At 32.0% G+C, this 19,380-nt stretch overlaps 1 protein-coding gene across 4 annotated transcripts in view; it reads left to right on the top strand.

Annotated features, from left to right (window-relative positions):
• LOC144841290 (general transcription and DNA repair factor IIH helicase/translocase subunit XPB-like) overlaps positions 1 to 19,380 on the top strand; it is a 76,633-nt gene that overhangs the window by 47,422 nt on the left and 9,831 nt on the right. The window contains exons 16-19 of one of the 4 annotated variants that reach the window (XM_078697570.1): positions 7,561 to 7,678; positions 8,683 to 8,831; positions 9,178 to 9,300; positions 9,625 to 9,812. In XM_078697570.1, coding sequence (XP_078553696.1) covers positions 7,561 to 7,678; positions 8,683 to 8,831; positions 9,178 to 9,300; positions 9,625 to 9,744 — 510 coding nt within the window. In that variant the 3' untranslated portion in view covers positions 9,745 to 9,812. The other 3 variants (XM_078697568.1, XR_013612008.1, XR_013612007.1) reach the window with 3 other exon arrangements.

Raw genomic sequence — 19,380 nt, 5'->3', positions numbered from 1 at the left:
TTATTTGTATACTAACGAACAAAAATATATTGATGGTATTAGACACTTTTTCTGTAATCAACAAAAACCATGACTTTTTGACGATTAGTAAATTCCAGTATTCAGACTTTTCATAATTTCCTTCTTACTAATATATTCTAAACACTAGACTTTCTGGAAAATCAAAAATGTTTTTATCAGTTTTGCTACTAGGTCTGTTTTAGGGAAACTACTACTAAAAAAATTGTGCATATGCATACCATTAGTGATTAAAGTATGCTTATATATAAGCTTAGGTTATTTTTAAATGCTAAAAGCATATTATATTACATGGTGCTTTTTAAAAAAATTCACAACAAACAATCTTATATAAACTTATATAAAAAAGCTTGATACCTTCCAATTATGTAGGAATTTAAAATCAACTTTTAGTAAAGTTATCTACAAAATGTATATACAACATAACGTTTATCCCATAATCTTGAATTAACAAATGTATAAATTATTTATCTTTACTTACTACTAATTTATCAATCAGTAGATTTGATACTTGAAATATAAAATTTACCGTTTTTTAGAAATTACATATTTAAACTATATTGATAATTGATATGAAAATTAGCTCCGTCTTTTATGTAAACACAAAACTAGTTAGTAACTGCAGCTGACTGGGTATTTAGAAAGTGTTCATGTTAGAAGAAATTTTAAGCTGTATGGTCTTGTTAAGCGTTCTGTGACATCGATATTGTAGTCATCTTTTATTATTAATGAATTTCATCAGTTAATTCAACTTCTTTTTGCTGTCTGCTTGTTGAGTTTTCTGTGACATCGACATTATAGTCATGTGTTACTATTAAGGAATTTCATCTTCAGTTAATTCAACTTCTTTCTGCTGTCTGCTTGTTGAAAGTTCACCTATGACATCGATACTGCAATCATTTGTTTTATTACTAAAGACATTTTCATCTTCAGTGTCACCTATTTCATTCTGGTATCTGCTTCTTGACAGTTCATCTGTGACATCGATACTGCATTCATTTGATTTATTATTGAAGACATTTTCATCCTAAGTTTTGTCCACTTCATCAATACTATAATAGTCATGTGTTTTATTATAAAAAATATTGACTTGATCTATTTCATCTTCTACTGTTTCTGCTTGTCTGTTGCTTGTGGATGGTTTCTCATTGTCTTTGATCTCATAATAGATCACTTCACTGTCTTTATGTTGGCTTTTTGAGGTTTGTCTAACTGTCGGACTGTGTTTTTGTTGTTCATCTGTGATTTTGATACTATTTCCAGTTTCATAACTATTTTCGTTTTCAGTTCGATCTTGTTTTTTCTGCTGCATGCTTGTCGATGGTTCATCTATGACATTGATACTGTCTCCAGATGTTTCATTAGTAAAGAAATGCTCATCTTCCTTTTGCTGTCTGCTTGTTGAGGGTTGATCTGTGACATTGATACTGCCTCCAGATGTTTCATTAGTAAATAAATGTTCATCTTCCTTTTGCTGTCTGCTTGTTGAGGGTTCATCTGTGACATTGATACTGCCTCCAAATGTTTCATTAGTAAAGAAATGCTCATCTTCCTTTTGCTGTCTGCTTGTTGAGGGTTCATCTGTGACATTGATACTGCCTCCAGATGTTTCATTAGTAAAGAAATGCTCATCTTCCTTTTGCTGTCTGCTTGTTGAGGGTTCATCTGTGAATTCAATACTGTATTCATTTATTTTACTATTAGAAATCTTGACATCTTCCATTTCATCAGTGTTATATACCGCATTATACATGATCTGTGAAGTTGTTTGAGAATCTGCTTGTCTGTTGTTGCTTGTTGATGGTCTCTCATTGTCTTCATCTGTGAATTCAATACTGTATTCATTTATTTTACTATTAGAAATCTTGACATCTTCCATTTCATCAGTGTTATACACTGCATTATACATGATCTGTGAAGTTATTTGAGAATCTGCTTGTCTGTTGTTACTTGTGGATGGTTTCTCATTGTCTTTGATCTCATAATATATCACTTCACTGTCTGTCTGTTGTCTTCTAGAGGTTTGTCTAATTGTCACATTGTGTCCTGGTTGCTGTATATCATTGTTCTCTAGAATGTCACTGTCGCTGCCACTAGTGTCACTATTTCTATGATAATATATATTCTGTGGATTATTGTAGTGTTTTATTTTGTGTAGGTAAAGTAACACCATTAAAAAAAACCCAAATATGATTGTCGATGATACCAATAGTATAATTGTTAAGCCAACTCTTTCATTTACTTCCACAATTGATGGATGAACAAACACATTTGTTTCATCTGACCTGTTCTGTACAACGGTACTCACCAGACACTTGACAGTGTAATTACCAGCTGGTAAATTGTTAAAACATCTTTTATCATTCTCTTGGTTGTCATCAACATCTGTAATTTCTTCTCCATTTAAAGTCCAATTGTAAATTGTACTATTACCAGATCCACCTTCTGTGTAGCATTTGAAGCAATTTGTATCCACATTGTATCCATGTTCTGGTGATTCGTTCAACCTCTTTATTTTTACAATTAATTGAGGATAGACCCTCTGTATCAATGTGTAGCACTCATATGATATGAGTGTGAAATGAACATCCATGGAACAACAAAAGAATACCCCATCTCCAGCTTGGAAACCAGTTAATGTCTGATCAAAATATAAGGTGGTTCTTCTCTTTATATTATCATGTAACTGCATATTCATATATTGTCCTTGATTCCATCCCATTAATAATGATGTATTTAATGCAGATCGGGATCCTGTTGTGCATGTGACTATGACTTCTTCTGTTTCAAAAATGTTTTTGAAATTTTCACATTTAATATTCGTATACGTAAATTCAAAACCAGCTAACCAACTAACTTCAGTGGGAACCACATAATGTTTATTCTCATCATCTTGACATATATTCCAACACTTTGTTGTACATTAAAATATATAAACAGATTACAGTTCACTGTATTATTGTTGTCAGGATATTTTCCAAAAATTTGCCCTTTGAACTGTTTACTTGTTGGTAGTATTGCTAGATGATGAATATTATTATTAGTAAATAGTTTAGGCGCGTGAGAGTGAGACAACATTACCTGGTACAGTACTGACACTTGAGAAGTAAACCACTGCTACAAAGATGAGAAAAATTAATGCTCTAGTCATTCTACTATATTTACCTCCTCAAAATTCTATGTGATTTTAGTGTAATTCAACTATTGTGATCTTGTAAAATACGATCAAATGAATTCTACATAAATAAATTGTGCCTGTAGTCTGAATTGGAAACAAATTATTATGCTGCTTTCGGTTGATAAACTTTAATCTTATTTCTTGATCTTATATTATAGATGATTTATAGAGTATCTAGAGATTCTATTTTTATATATTTGATCAGTAGTCTACTTTCACTAATTATTATTTCTGAATGATTGAATATTTAGAAAAAATCAATGACAAAAAATGTATCCTTGTGATGTATCCTATATTAATTTCAATAGCATGAGCAAAGTTTATTTTAACAATTTGTGATCTGTATTAGATATGAACCAATGTAATTCTAGTGTCTAAACCAAGAGCTTGTAACTTATTAATTAGAAAATGATAAAATGTATGAAGGATGCACATACTAGAACAATTACGAAATTTTCGATTTTCACACGCCGTAAAGCTATCGTGAATTGACTGTGACATCACTGGAAAATCTACTGAGTGAGTTTTCATTGTTGTTAACATGCAAGTACCGTAGTTGTAGTAGCACCGTGACTGCTGTAATTCTACCCAAAAACATTACAAGAAAAACAAAGAAAATATAGTACACTTTTATGAGAGTGAGAAATTTCATTTATTTCAAAAGAAGAAATTATATCCAGTATTAATTATACACATATAGGCAGAGATGTTTCCAAAATACTACTAGCAATTAAAGCCAAAAAAAAATTGTCAACAAACGTGTCTCAAAACATTTTTTTCCTTCTGACATTGACTAAAATTTATTTATTTACATCACTAAACTATTTTTCAAAATCAAATACAAAACTAGATTTGTACTTGTCATCCGCGCAAATGCAACTTGCATGCATGTTAAAATATGAAAGCAGAAAATTGATTATGCAAGAACATTTTAAAATATGGGAGAAAATGGGGTACACAAAGTGAGCGCTTGTGATTATCTGGTACAGAGAAAAAATCCTATTTAAAAAATGTGGCCAATATATGGCGTCACAACATCTGGTACAGTAGGTAAAGATTGTATATGAATTCATATTTACAACTTATCAGCTTCCATAATAATAAGTTGAAGAAAATGGTATGTCACCATCCATCCTGAAGAGCTATAATAGACATTTTTTTTTACAAAATTAAAACTTAACTATACATACTTCTTTTTTATTTTATTTATTTAAAAAAATTTTTTTTTATTTCAACCACATCCAACAGCGAAAAAATCGCCAATTACAGGATGCCTTAAAACTCTTTAGATATAAATATAGAATTAAAAGCACATTAAAATACAAAACATGAAACATACAAAATGGCAAACTTAAATCGATTTAAAAACTTTAGACTTCAATTGGGACAAAGTGTCAAAAAAATATCGATAGTCTTATCTTTAATAGAAATTGAATTAAAAAGCTTGGATAATCTTTGAATGAAACCATTTTTGGTTACGTTGACTCGACAACAGGCAAGGGAAAATAAGTCGGTGTTGCGAGAGTTTGGTCGATTAATTTTGAGAGAAAAAAATGACAATATATTTAAAAAGGGAGTTGAAGCATATATAAAAAGAAAAACCAAATCGAAAAAACTTCTCCGAGTATGAAGCGGAGGAAGATGAATTAAAGGACCAGGATTGTTGTGGTTAATAAAGTAAATAAATTTGGATTGAACCAGTTCGATACGATTTGATTGGGAGATCGAAATGGAATTGTAAATTGTTGTACATTTGCAATGTTTAGTGTCTGTTTCCTCTCTTACTTTTTGGCAGTTTCTCATGTTTGGAAACTACTGCCATACATGTTATTAGTAAAGAGCTCAACATGTTCAGTTTTAGTTGTACTTTGTTCTTTGTTTCTGGTTTTCTGAGATTCAGAACATGTTACCTTCATCTTGCTTGTTGAAGGTTGATCATCATCTTTGATGTTATAGATTTGTTCTTCTGTTTTTGCTTTCCCTTGTCTTGAGGTTTGTTGTTTAATGTCGTAATAGCTTGAATCATCTTCTGTTTTACTTAGTTTCTCTTGTTTGCTTGTAGATGCTTCATTTATGTTATAGTAGCTTTCTTCATCTTCTGTTTTGTCTTTTCTTTCTGAAAATTTCTCACTATATTTAATGTTGTAATAACTTGCTTTTCCCTCTGTTTCTTTTTGTTTGCTTCTGGAGGTTTTGATATTATCATCATGTTCTCTACTTTGAATTTGCTTCACAGTTTGTGAATGCGCATAGTGTCTTCTTTTAAGTATATATAGCAATATTAGTACAAACAGTAGCAGTAGGCCAGTTGTTGTTGCAAGTACAATAATAGTTATATCTCTAATTTGAGGTGTATGTTCTTGGGTAGTTGTTTTTGGAGGAATGTGTGTATTTCTAACTGGCATTTTCATTGTTCCTGTGAACATAATATCTGTGTCTTCTTGTTGATGTACTGTAGTGATCTTTGTGTCTGTTGACATAACATCTTTGACTGTTATATCCTGATGCTGTGTTGGGCATGGGTAGGCCACATCTCTGACTGTAAATTGTATCTCATTAGATCTTTTCTGAACATCAGTACTCACCAGACATCTGACAGTGTAAATACCAGCTGGTAAATTGTTAAAGCATCTTTCATCTTTCTCTTGGTTGTCATCATCCACTGTACGTTCTTCTCCATTTAAAGTCCATTTGTAAATTTTTATTTTACCAGATCCACCTTCTGCATAGCATTTGAAACAGTTTGGATCCACATGAGTTAGTTCAGGTGTTTCATCCAATCTTTTTATTTTCACAATTAATCGAGGGTAAACATTTAGTATTATTGTGGAACATTTGTACTTTATTAAATCTTTCAACTTCTTAAAAATACAATAAAAGAATATACCATCAAAGTGTGGTTAAACCTTGAGTTACTCATTACATCATGTGACTGTATATTGTTATTTCTTCCTTGGATCCATCCAGTTGTGATTTGATATTCCTCTTCCACAATGTGATCATTGTTTTCGTTTATTAAGATACATGTAATGTTTACTTGTTCACCTTCAATAATGTTCTCATAATCACATGTAGCTTTCGACTTTGGTTCTTCGATCTGATAAACTAGATTTGATTGAACTAAATAATGTTTATTTTTACCATCTGTACATGTGTATATTCCTTCATTTTGTGGTAAATTGAAAGATATCAAGAGTTGACAATTCACTATGTTATTGATATCAGGATATTTATAAGTATTCCCATCAAACTGTTGACTTGATGGTAGTATTGCTAGATGATATAAACTAGGCCTGTCTGTCGCAGCTGTATATTCCCACCATACAGCACTACTTGCATCAGTGACATCCAACATACAAACCACTGCTACAAAGATGAAGTGAAGAGTTGACCAAGTCATTTTGTAGAATATCTTGAGATCTCTTAACTGTGTTCTAGTTTGCATAACTATAAAAATATCTTTGACCAGGAAAAATTAAACATTTAGTTTTTGGTTCATCAATAGGAAACTGCATTAACTAGTATTATTTCCTTCATTAATAATTATGATTTTATGATCTCAGATAACCTGTTTTTTATAATTTCCTTGAATCCATGCAGTTATAATTGTTTTAAACCTGTGATAAATGTTACATGTGATATTTACATTTTTCCCTCAATGATTTCTTCAAAATGCTTTAGAGACTTACATGGAACCAAATAATGTTTAATATCATCTTGACATGTGTCACTGTCATATAGTAGTCTCTCTTCCCCCAGGTCCATAAGATATATGCTGTGCCAATCTCCAAATTGTGTAATTGAAAGTAGGGTTTACTACTTTTAGATGATATGAATGAATTACATCCCCTGTACTTTAGAACCTTTTACAGTTGTATTACTGGAATCCAAGAGAAATCCTTAGGTTTCAACCTGACCACTTTTTCACAGAGGCCTTTGACAACTCACTGGCTTAAATAAAGATTGTTCCTTTTTTTTTGCCAAAATCGGACCAATTTGGATTCTTTCCTGTTGCACTACCGTCACATGAAAACTGACCTGACCTTGTAGTTTGTACTGTAGAATTCTTTATTTTTATTAAAGAAATATAAACAATTATGACTTTATTGATATATTATTATTATTTTATTAGGAAACATTGGAGTGAATGAATATTTCCACTTTTTTTTTGTTTAAATTATTTTATAAGGTCCAATAATTATGCTCCCAATGTTGCTAAAGAGATGTTTTGTGGCTATACCACATACATTTGTTATTGATATGGATAGGGCAATTGTAGTATTACCAAGCATTCATTTATGTATGGATTGATTGCAAATATACTTCAATTTAGAGATAATGGCAATCGTTTTTGGTTTCTGTAGGTTGGTGACAACTCCTTTGATCTGCCTGAAGCCAACGTTTTAATCCAGATATCATCCCATGGAGGATCACGACGTCAAGAGGCTCAGCGATTGGGAAGAATTCTTCGTGCCAAGAAAGGTAAATGACATTTATCTTGGAAGTAGTAGAGTTGAGAGAGAAGCCCTTTAAAAGTGGAAATGGTAATAATACAAGCTTCTAAGAGGTTGTTCTAAGTCTTCCTTTAACAACTTTCTAAATCATCACCGCAGTACTTGTGTATGTCACGAACTCCTTTTACGTATGTTTCCGAGCGGTTGAAAATACTTTAGGAACTCCCTTGTGACATAAGAGTAAACACACAAAATCCACAAAGTTGTAAATTAACTCAAAAACAAAGCTTTAATTTCAATCAACTTCAACTTTCAACAATCCAGTAAGCACTTTAAACAACAGCTTCACAATAACTTTACAATATAATATCCAACCTCTAATATCCAACCTTCTTCAAAATAAATTGCTTCAATCAAAAATCCTTCTCCCTCTTACAATTGTCATCCTTCTCCTTATATACAATATGTTCATAACCTTCTAGATCATTCCTTATACATCTTATTCTATTGGATTACAGTTTCTATTAATAGCACTTCTGGAATGTTCCTGATTGTTCTTATTAATTATACATGGTTTCTTAAATCAAAACATCTTATTCTAGAATGTTCATATTAAGGAATGGTAATTTATTACAGTGTACTAAACACTAAAAGACATACTGTTTGTTTTGTTTATTTGGTATACAATATGTATTCCTTTGGACAAGTTTATTATTTCCTAAAAGTTGTTAAGTATTGATGGAAATTCAATGAAACCAAATTTACTTTATGTACAAGAAATAGGGAATATTAAAAAATGTCAAGGTATTGAACCAGTTTGTAAGAATCCATAATTACAAGAAAAGAAGAAAATTGTAGACAAAATTTATAGAAAAATAGACATTTGGCTACCTAAACTGTGTGATAAAAAACTTGGATACACTTTGGCTGCTGTAGTGGTCTGTTTAATCTGAATTGCTTAAGTTTTAAGCTTATGCTTATGATGGCTGACCCCTCCTACCACTGCCAAGTGTAAACTTTCTTGTTTTACAGGCTCTGTTGCTGAGGAGTACAATGCATTCTTTTACACATTGGTATCGCAAGACACCCAAGAGATGTTCTATTCAATGAAACGACAGAGCTTTTTGGTCAACCAAGGATACAGCTTCAAGGTCATTACCAAATTGGCAGGAATTGAAGAGGTCAGTCAGAATGTGAAGTTTACCATCCTTATTAGGGTTTTCACGACAACCATGACCTAGGAACAAGCAAACGACCCAGGAACAACCTGATGTGTTGTCAGTTGTTGCATGAACCTAGAAACCATCAAAACTGTGTTTTGCACAATGATTCTAAATGACTTAAGTCAGGTCATCAGTCGTTGCAGATCAAAAGATCCCAAGACAAGACCTAAAAAAATCACAGGGCCAATTGAAAATCATTATCAGCCAGAACTAATAAGCATTCATCAGGCATAGAACAAATGATTGAACATTCATTTTATAGTTTTACTTACTTTACAATTAATTAATTAATTTTATTCTGAAGGAAAATCTAAAATATTCCACAAAAGCAGAGCAACAGGCACTGTTACAGCAGGTTATGGCAGCCACAGATGCTGATGCTGAAGAAGAGAAGGTCGCTGGTGAAGTAAGACCTGGTTCATCTCAGGTAAACTTTTTTTGTTTTCATTAAAATAGGAAGTGCCTATTATTTTCAAAAACTTTGTTGTGAAGGATACAATATCAAACTAGTTTGACAAAAAAAGTGTGATGTGCCCAAATATGGTAGTGATATGACATCATCATGTCCATATATGGGCACATCAAATGTTTGTTGTGAAACAAATTTAATACTGTATTGGTTGGAGTATGTACACTTCTTTGGAGTACTGTACTGCCTTGTTTTTTTTATTATCATATTTTGTCTAACAGCTTTGCTCAACTACATTATTTATTCACAACCGCATATTACTGTACTTTTATTATTTTGTAGGTTAATAGGAGAACAGGGGCAATGAGCTCTATGTCTGGTGGGGATGATCAAGTGTACATGCCATATAGCAAATCAGGAAAAACCAAAGTGCATCCGTTATTCAAGAAATACAGGCTATAGCAATATTGTACGCTTTTTTTTATGTTGTCAATTAATCAAGAAAGTTGGGTTTGGACAGATAAAACATATGTAAGGTCACCATATTGAAACATGGGAGAGATGTCTACTGCATCCCCTGTATTTTGAATTGCAGACTTCTCCCTTCCCAATGATATAATTCATAATCTTGTGATATGTCAAGGTATGCAGTAACTGAGATTATGCACCTGTGAGGAATTTCCGTAATCTATAAAACATACTGTACAGTATTTTTATGAAACCAAGGTAATTTAACAACAGGACACTGAGCCAAGAACTCATAACAGTCCTTTAATCTTATGTCTGGCTGTGACAAATACCAACAGTGCTGTATTATGTACATATCCTCTGTGGCGCGTGGGGGGAACTGATCGTGTCACAGCGACAGATAAACCTTCTCTGGAGCTTAGCATCCTGTTGTTAGATTGTGTTTACATACGTCAGCAGTTATATTTAAACTTTATTCAGGATTATTTTGGATTAGAAGTACTGTATTTATTTGAAAAAACATAAAAATTGTATCAAAATATTGTGGATCATCATACTATATAAATATGTTGTAATATAATATTGTGTATATGCATGCGGTGGATGTTTATTTGAGGAAATACTTTTATTTAAAAAGGGGAGGGGGGTTCTGTTTATTCCAAACAAAAACAATGTTCTATAGGGACGTTTACCAAATAAATACGGTAGCACATACAGTAACTAGTAATTTTTATGTGCTAGATCAAACATAATTATAACTCTTCCAGACTCTTTAATAATAGGAACCTTTTGTAAATCAGAATTTTCTTGTTTAACAGGGTCTATAAAAGGATTTTCTAAAATGCCAGACAATAGTGTTAAGTTTTGTGAGAGTTGACTGTTTAAAATAAATAATAATGTAAATAATTGACTTTAGAAGTGATTTATAAATTATCATTTTCACTTGCAGTTTGACTTATTTTTTTTTTATAAAATAATATACAAACTACAAAAAGCTCAGAAATATTAAACATTGTTTTATTTTCTATTTTTCTTATTCATTTATAATTTTAAATAGTTTATCATTTAATGCTGGTCTAAAGTAGATGACCATATAAGGAAATATTTTTCAACACATACAATTTACCGCAATTTGATAAATTTCTGGAAACTAATCGGGAAGAGATTAAATTTTAAAATTATTATTATTTCATTTTTCCATTGAGGAAATTATCTTTTTAAATTCATTTATAATTTTAAATAGTTTATTATTTAAATGCTGGTCTAAAGTAGATGACCATATAAGGAAATATTTTTCATAATTCTCAAAACGAAACAAGGAAGCACATAAGTATTGTATTCAAGACAATTGATTTTACAGAAATCAGCTAAAACAACAAAAATTACCGCAATTTGATAAATTATAACTCTTCCAGACTCTTTAATAATAGGAACCTTTTGTAAATCAGAATTTTCTTGTTTAACAGGGTCTATAAAAGGATTTTCTAAAATGCCAGACAATAGTGTTAAGAGTTGACTGTTTAAAATAAATAAGTACACTTTTGCACAATAAAAAAAAATCCAGAAAAGTATGTGGATTTGGTAGGGTAAAAGTAAATTCATCTGTGGTAGCAAAAGGGAAGAAGAAAAAAGAAGATTCAAGTACAAGTAATGTGGTGTTCTGCATCATTTCAAATGATATGCAGACTGTTGCCGGTGTTTCATAGATCTTGTTTAAGGTTTTCAATTTTCTTCTTTACTAACTATGTTATACATGATGAAAACCTAGAAAAAGCTATTTTGTTGTCTAATCTAGAGGTTTATTCTGGGTGACCTTATTTTTGTCAACCCACAGTTTTCTACAAAATATATCAAAGCAGTGATGCATATTTACAGTAGGCAATGAAATGCTAAAGTTTTTTTTTTCAAATTTCATACTACAAATATTTCATATTTACATTTCTTTTGTTAATTGTTCTCTTTGTTCTGTAGTAGTATTGATTTATTACTAAAGAGATTTTTATCTTCCCTGGTGTTGATGTTCCATCTGTCCTTGAGCTTAACTGGAAATTGAGGAAATTTAGATTAGACCCTCTCCTGTCCACGGCAACCAGTAGTGCAGCACCTACCCAGATCAGCATACTAGGAGACGATCCCTGCTCTATTCAAATTACGAAGTTCTTTAACATACACTGTATCATAATAACATGTATCTTTACAAAAGATCTGTCAAATTGACACTGTCTCCAGATGTTTTGTGACTATTTTCATCTTCAGTTCCATCCAAATTTTTTTGCTGTATGCTTTTTGAGGGTTCATCTGGGACATTGATACTGTCTCCAGATGTTTCATAACTATTTTCATCTTCAGTTCCATCCGAATCTTTCTGCTGCTTGCTTGTTGAGGATTCATCTGTGACATTGATACTGCCTCCAGATGTTTCGTAACTATTGTCGTCTTCAGTTCCATCCAAATCTTTCTGCTGCATGCTTGTCGATGGTTCATCTGTGACATTGATACTGTCTCCAGATGTTTCATAATTATTTTCATCTTCAGTTCCATCCAAATCTTTCTGCTGCTTGCTTGTTGAGGGTTCATCTGTGACATTCATACTGCCTCCAGATGTTTCATTAGTAAAGAAATGTTCATCTTCCTTTTGCTGTCTGCTTGTTGAGGGTTCATCTTCCATTTCATCAGTGTTATACATCGCATTATACATGATCTGTGAAGTTGTTTGAGAATCTGTTTGTCTGTTGTTGCTTGTGGATGGTCTCTCATTGTCTTTGATCTCATAATAGATCACTTCACTGTCTGTCTGTTGGTTTCTTGAGATTTGTCCAATTGTCATATTGTGTCTTTGTTGTTGTACACCATTGACCTCTGGAATCTCACTGTCGCTGTCACTGATGTCATTATTTCTATGATAATATACGTTTTGTGGTTTGTTGTGATGCTTTCTTTTTTGCAGGTAAAACAACAGAATTACCAGAAACCCAAATATGGTTGTCGATGTTGCCAATAGTCTAGTTGTTAAGCCAATTGTTGATGTTGTTAAGCCAGGGACTTCATTTGCTACTACAATGGATGTGCAGGGTTGAACAAAAAAATATATTTCATCAGACCTGTTCTGTACATCAGTACTCACCAGACACTTGAGAGTGTAATTTCCAGCTGGTAATTTCTCAAAGCATCTTTCATCATTCTCCTGGTTTTCATCATCCTCTGTAATAAGTTCTTCACCATTTAAAGTCCAATTGTAAATTGTAGTATTACCAGATCCACCTTCTGTGTGGCATTTAAAACAATGGAATTCTGGTGTTTCCATATAAACTTCCTGCGTTTTGTACAGTCTTCTTATCTCCACAATTAATCTAGGATGAACAGTCAGTATCAATGTGTAGCACCAATATTTGGTGAAATCAACTATGCGACAAAAAAAGAATACACCATCTCCAGCTTGGAAACCAGTCAAAGTTAGGTTAAAAATGAACATACTACTTAAATCATCATATAACTCCATATTTACATATTGTCCTTGGATCCATCCCATTGTTACTGTTAATGTGTTAAATCTATGATATAAAGAGCATGTGACTTGTATTTCCTTGTCTTCAATGATGTTTTTAAAGTTGTTACACCTAATAGTAGTGCCCAAAAAATCTGTCATTGCGAGCGAATATGCTTTAGCAGAAACCACATAGTGTTTATCCTCATCATCTTGACATGTGTATATTCCTGCATTTTGTTGTACATTAAAATATATAAACAGATTACAGTTCACTGTATTATTGTTGTCAGGATATTTTCCAGGAATTTGACCTTTGAACTGTTTACTTGAAGGTAGTATTGCTAGATGATGAATATGTGATCTAACCCCATTTTCTTTCCAATTCCAATATATAATGCCTTTTACAGTTGTGTTACTGACATGGAGAAAAATCACCGCTACAATGATGATAAAAAGTGATGACCTGGCCATTATGCAATGCCTTCACCGCTTTCAAGTAAATGTCTCCTGATCCTGTGTAAATATTTTCAGTTGCCAATCTTGTAATACACAATAAACTGAACCTTTCAGAAATAAATTGTGATGATTCTGAAACAGAAACAAACTCTAGTGCTTGCTTTTGGTTGTTCACAAATTATTATCTTATTTCTTGATCTTAAATGATTTAAATGTATTTAATCTATTTTTTGTCATCTGTAATTGAAAGGTTTTTTTTTTTTATGATTTTAATCTGCTAATATATAGCATTATATATTTATTATATTGGAAACAAGAAGTACCTATGTATTTCCTTAGATGTTGAACTAATAGCATTTTCATAATTTCATATTTCATAAATATTTTGGTTGTGTTGGCAAGCTGATGGTATTATATGTAATAATAATGTTTTTGCTGGAATCTACATGTTGTTCCCAAATGCTTATGGCACAGAATCTGACTCTCCATATAGAATCTAAGAGTTGATGATCACTTTCTATTGAACCCTTAAAGAGGTGGTCCATGGCCCAAGTAACGATCTGAAATTACATATACATAGTCTGCCTTATCATGTTTGTAATTTAACAAGGCCATACTTGGCTGTGGTCGTGTGCTCAAGTTAGTGTTTACCGACCGACCGACCGACCGTCCAACCAACTGACCGACATAGTGAGCTGTAGAGTCAACTGGGCAAAATTAACTGAAATTAAGTAAAATACCCAAACACCAATCCATCGGTTTTGATATTGATGTTTATTAATATTACCCATTATTAATTTTTTATAAATACAACTAAAGAGTATTTATCTTAAAATTCAAATCTAATTATTGTGTTTCTTCTGAATGCAGTGTTTGATATTCTTCTCACCGGAAGTGGGTTGGCAACACTCCCTTGAAGTAGTTGGCTTTGCCTTTGATAGCTCAACTATAGCTAATTCCTAGAACAGGAAAATGTGGTTGTTTTTGTTGTTGCACACAATATATTACTGTAAATCAAGTTGCTGGTTAGCCACTGTACACTGTACAATAAAATAATCCAGAAAAGCATTTGTATTGGTAGTATAAGTAAATTCATTTGTGGTAGAAAAAGTTAAGAAGAAACAATTTAATGATTGATGCACAAATAATGTGGTGTTTTACATAATTCCTAATGCTATATCTAATGTTGTCACCGTCTCTAAACCCATTGTTGTTGTTCTTGTCACAGCCGCCAGTAATAATATACTAATAACATTACTTGAACAGGTCGCTGGAACACTGACCATGTTTCTTTGACATGGCAGGTTCTTGTTTCTTGTGATGTTTTCTCTTAAGTAGGTGTAGCAACATAATTATATGTTATAATTAAATAATGTTTTCAAAGTTACACACATCACATGTAGCCCTTCAATATATTGACAGTTGACGATTCATTATATTATTTTTTTTATTAAGCGCTGTTTACATAGCGCTTTACAATTGCAAAATGGTACAAACAACATCAAAAGCAAAACAAGAAAAATTTACCCCAAAAAAAAATACAATTCAGGTTCTCCATAGATGTTACCAGGCTACAGGCAATTAAACTTGGAGATGTAATTTTAATTTTTTTTTAAAATAATAGTGTTGATGATGACAAATATTATTGGTAGAAGAATCTATCACCAGAGGTGGTAGTGACCCATGAAACATAGAGCATGGTACAAACAAACATGTAAATAAATTGCAATTAACAAAGATTTTTATTATTATATGAATTACACAAATACAAGGTAAATTAATGAATCAGAGGAAGACCTAAGACCACTTCTACCTGGTACCTAAAGAATATTTCTCAAATAAAAATTAACATTTTATTTGCCTTTATTTTAGAAAGTTCAAATTTAGATGTTCATCAAAATGAACGTGCACATTTTTAACAACCTTAGATGATGTGGTAACAGCACCCCCCTATTTTTAGTTCCACTAAACTAAAGTTGAATCTAGGTGGTGAGAACAAAATTAATTCAGTTTTGGCATAATTCAATTTTAACTTTAATGCATCCAGGAGCGCACATCATTGACACATTTATTTACTTTGTCAATAGATAACCTGAATTCAGCATAAGATGAAACAATACACCACGATTCTTTGAAATATTTGGGATTGGTTTTGTTTTAGGAAAACATACATAAGCATCTTTCTTGTGATGGTAGAAATTTTAATAAATGGAAACATGTATGACAACTCTTAATATTTACAGCATATTTCAAATAATGTGAAAATTACAATTCACAAAAGACAAAAAATCTATAATGTCTATTTACAAGTGGAGAGGGGAATTTTTGTTTTTTTATTTTTTGAAATTAAAGCCTTTTAATAATATGAGCCTAAAGTAAGGAGAAAATATGGTGGTTGAAAAATATGCAGAATTCTGACTGAAAGTCATTTTGATTATAATGAAAACTTATCTTTATCAACATCAGAATTAATTTTGGCAGAAATGGTTCACTTTATTATCAACATGTTTTCTAATACCAGGGATAATTTTCATTTGAAGTTTGATTAGCAATAAATATATTTTTATTGAAGTCTTAATTAGGAAACATAATTTGAACTTTTGCTTGCTACACTACACTAGAAAAATGTTCCCTGAATTCAGTACTTTACGGTATTTTGAGGATACAGCAGAAACAGTTATTTACTTTGACTTTTAAGTTATTACTGTATTAGCAGAAAGTACTCTCATTGCAAGTAGTGGATGTGTTATAGAAAACAATTTATGAAGATTCAAGTACAAAGTATTGTGGTATTTCTGCATCATTTGTATTCTTATCTACTTCGTTATTTCCATTTGTACACTGTTTATTGTTTTCTGTTACGTCAGTATACTCATTCTCAGCCTTATCTTCAATTGTACAGTATACCTCTTCTTGCGCACTGGTCTGTGGAACATTTGAAGTGTCTTGGACATTGTCAGTGTTTCTTTGATAGTGCATGGCAGGTTCTCGTTTCTTGTGATGTTTTCCCTTAAGTAGGTAAAGTAACACAATAATAACAAAACCAAATATGGCAGTTGATGTTGCCAATAGTATGGTTGGTAATCCAACAACATCGTTACAAATGTTTTCTTTATTAATTTGGGTTGTAAGTTCTTGGGTAGGTGTTTCAGGTGAAATGTGTGTATTTCTAACTGTCATTTTTATTGTTCCTGTGAACATAATATCTGTGGATTCTTGTTGAGGTACTGTAGTCATTTTTGTGTCTGTTGACATAACATCTTTGACTGTTATATCCTGATGCTGTGTTGTGCATTGACAGGGCAAATCTTTCACAATTAATTCCATTGTGTCTGAGGCATTCTGAACATCAGTACTCACCAGACACTTGACAGTGTAACTACCAGCTGGTAAATTGTTCAAGCATCTTTCATCCTTCTCTTGGTTGTGATCATCCACTGTATGTTTTTCTCCATTTAAAGTCCATTTGTAAATTTTCTTACTTCCAGATCCACCTTCTGCATAGCATTTGAAACAGTTTGGATCCACATGAGTTAGTTCAGGTGTTTCATACAATCTTTTTATTTTCACAATTAATTAATCGAGGGTAAACATTTAGTATTATTGTGGAAAATTTGTACTTTATTGAATCTTTCAACTTCTTAAAAATACAATAAAAGAATATACCATCTCCAGTTTGAAAACCAGTCAAAGTGTGGTTAAACCTTGAGTTACTCATTACATCATGTGACTGTATAATGTTATTTCTTCCTTGGATCCATCCAGTTGTGATTTGATATTCCTCTTTCACAATGTGATCATTGTTTTCGTTTATTAAGGTACATGTGATGTTTGCTTGTTCACCTTCAGTGATGTTCTCAAAATTACATGAAGCTTTCAACTGTGGTGGTTTCCACCTGTACTGAACTGTAGTTGAAGGAACCAAACAATGTTTATTTTCACTATCTTGACATGTGTATATTCCTTCATTTTGTAATGCATTAAAATATATAAACAATTGACAATTCACTGTTTTGTCATAATCAGGATATTTCTGAGTAATCCTGTCAAACTGTTTACTTGATGGTAGTATTGCTAGATGATACAAGGTAGGAGACCTCTCTGAGTCTGTATCAGTATATTCCACCATTCAACAGTACTTGCATCAGTGACATCCAACATACAAACCACTGCTACAAAGATGAGATAAAGAGTTGACCAAGTCATATTGTAGAATAACTGACACACTCCTAATGTTTCTAAATAGAAAATCAGTGTTCTACAATAACACTTTCTAGTTTGTATAGAATAACATCCATGAATAACTTTGGCAATGTTGCAACAAGGAAAGATAAACATTTTTGGTTTATAAATGAATATAGGAAACTGCAGTATAACTATTGTTTCCTTCATTATGTTATGATTTCATGACCTCAGATATTATTTTTAGATAATGTTGATTGTTGAACCTGTGGTTGTATAATAGCCATAGTTGATACCATCCATTTTTTATGTTTATATAATTCTATAATTGCAAACCAATGCATTCTGGGATATATGATATTTGTTTGTATTCGTACCTTGAATGTAAGGAAACAAAAGACAAACAGAACACTTTTATGACAGTCAGAAAGAAATTTGTTTAATTCAAATGAAGAAATTATGTCTTATTTATACAAATATAGAGAGTAGGCCAGCTATCTAGGAGTACCTATTCTGAAATAGTACTACCAATTACGAATTAACTAATAATTATTATATGCCTATTTTTAGTAAAATTGACTGCTCTATTTTTAAATTGGCCCCGCCTCGAAAATATTCTCACATATTCTCCTACTTATATACATTGATTATTTGTATACTAACGAACACAAATATAGAGTATCACGGTGCTGACGTCACAACGGTAGGTGGCGCTGCGTGGTTGCTGGCGCCAGAGCCATATATAGAGAGAGTTACGGCATTGAATGGATTAGAAGCCATGTTTGTGTCCAACTATTCCTATGTAGCGTATGGAGTTGAGTCTTTTGTTTTGAAAATGTATAACGTTCAAAAGGCTTTAATTATCGAATTTAATATCAAAACAATCAATTTGATTAAAGGTTTTTGTTAAAATAATAAAAAAATTATAAAGTTACTGCGAACATAAAAAAATAGCAATTTCGGAACGGCTCTGGTTGTGCGCTCCATGCACGCTCTACGCGTGCGCGTTTAGTTTGTACAGCGATTCTCTATAGTAATGCATTGTTTTTACATTTTGTTGTTTAAATCATGTTCGCAGTAACTTTATGATTTCGTTATTATCTTAACAAAAACCTTTAAACAAATTGATTGTTTTGATATTAAATTCGATATTTAAAGCCTTGTGAATGTTATACATTTTTTAAGCAAATGACTCGACTCCATACGCTACATAGGCATAGTTGGACACAAACATGGCCGGCGTGCACACCACGTGACTTTCTAAAATCCGTGAACGCAAAGTCGTAACTCTCTCTATATATGGCTCTGGCTGGCGCAACCAAAAATGCGTTCAGCCTGCCTGAGTGACTCCAAGATCACCAATGGTTTGGAATAGGCTTATTGAAGTAGTCATTTTAAAACTTAATAATTTTCAATAAAAACAAACTAAAATTTCATAAGATCACTAAATATTTGTTTTTAATAATCTATTTATTCTTAAACTACAGTTTAAGTTAAAAAAAATC

The sequence above is a fragment of the Antedon bifida genome, chromosome 4, assembly GCF_963402885.1.
Source record: "Antedon bifida chromosome 4, ecAntBifi1.1, whole genome shotgun sequence".
NCBI classification, from domain to species: domain Eukaryota; kingdom Metazoa; phylum Echinodermata; class Crinoidea; order Comatulida; family Antedonidae; genus Antedon; species Antedon bifida.
Note: the sequence above shows the minus strand (reverse complement) of the source record. Positions and strands in the feature narration are given on the sequence as shown.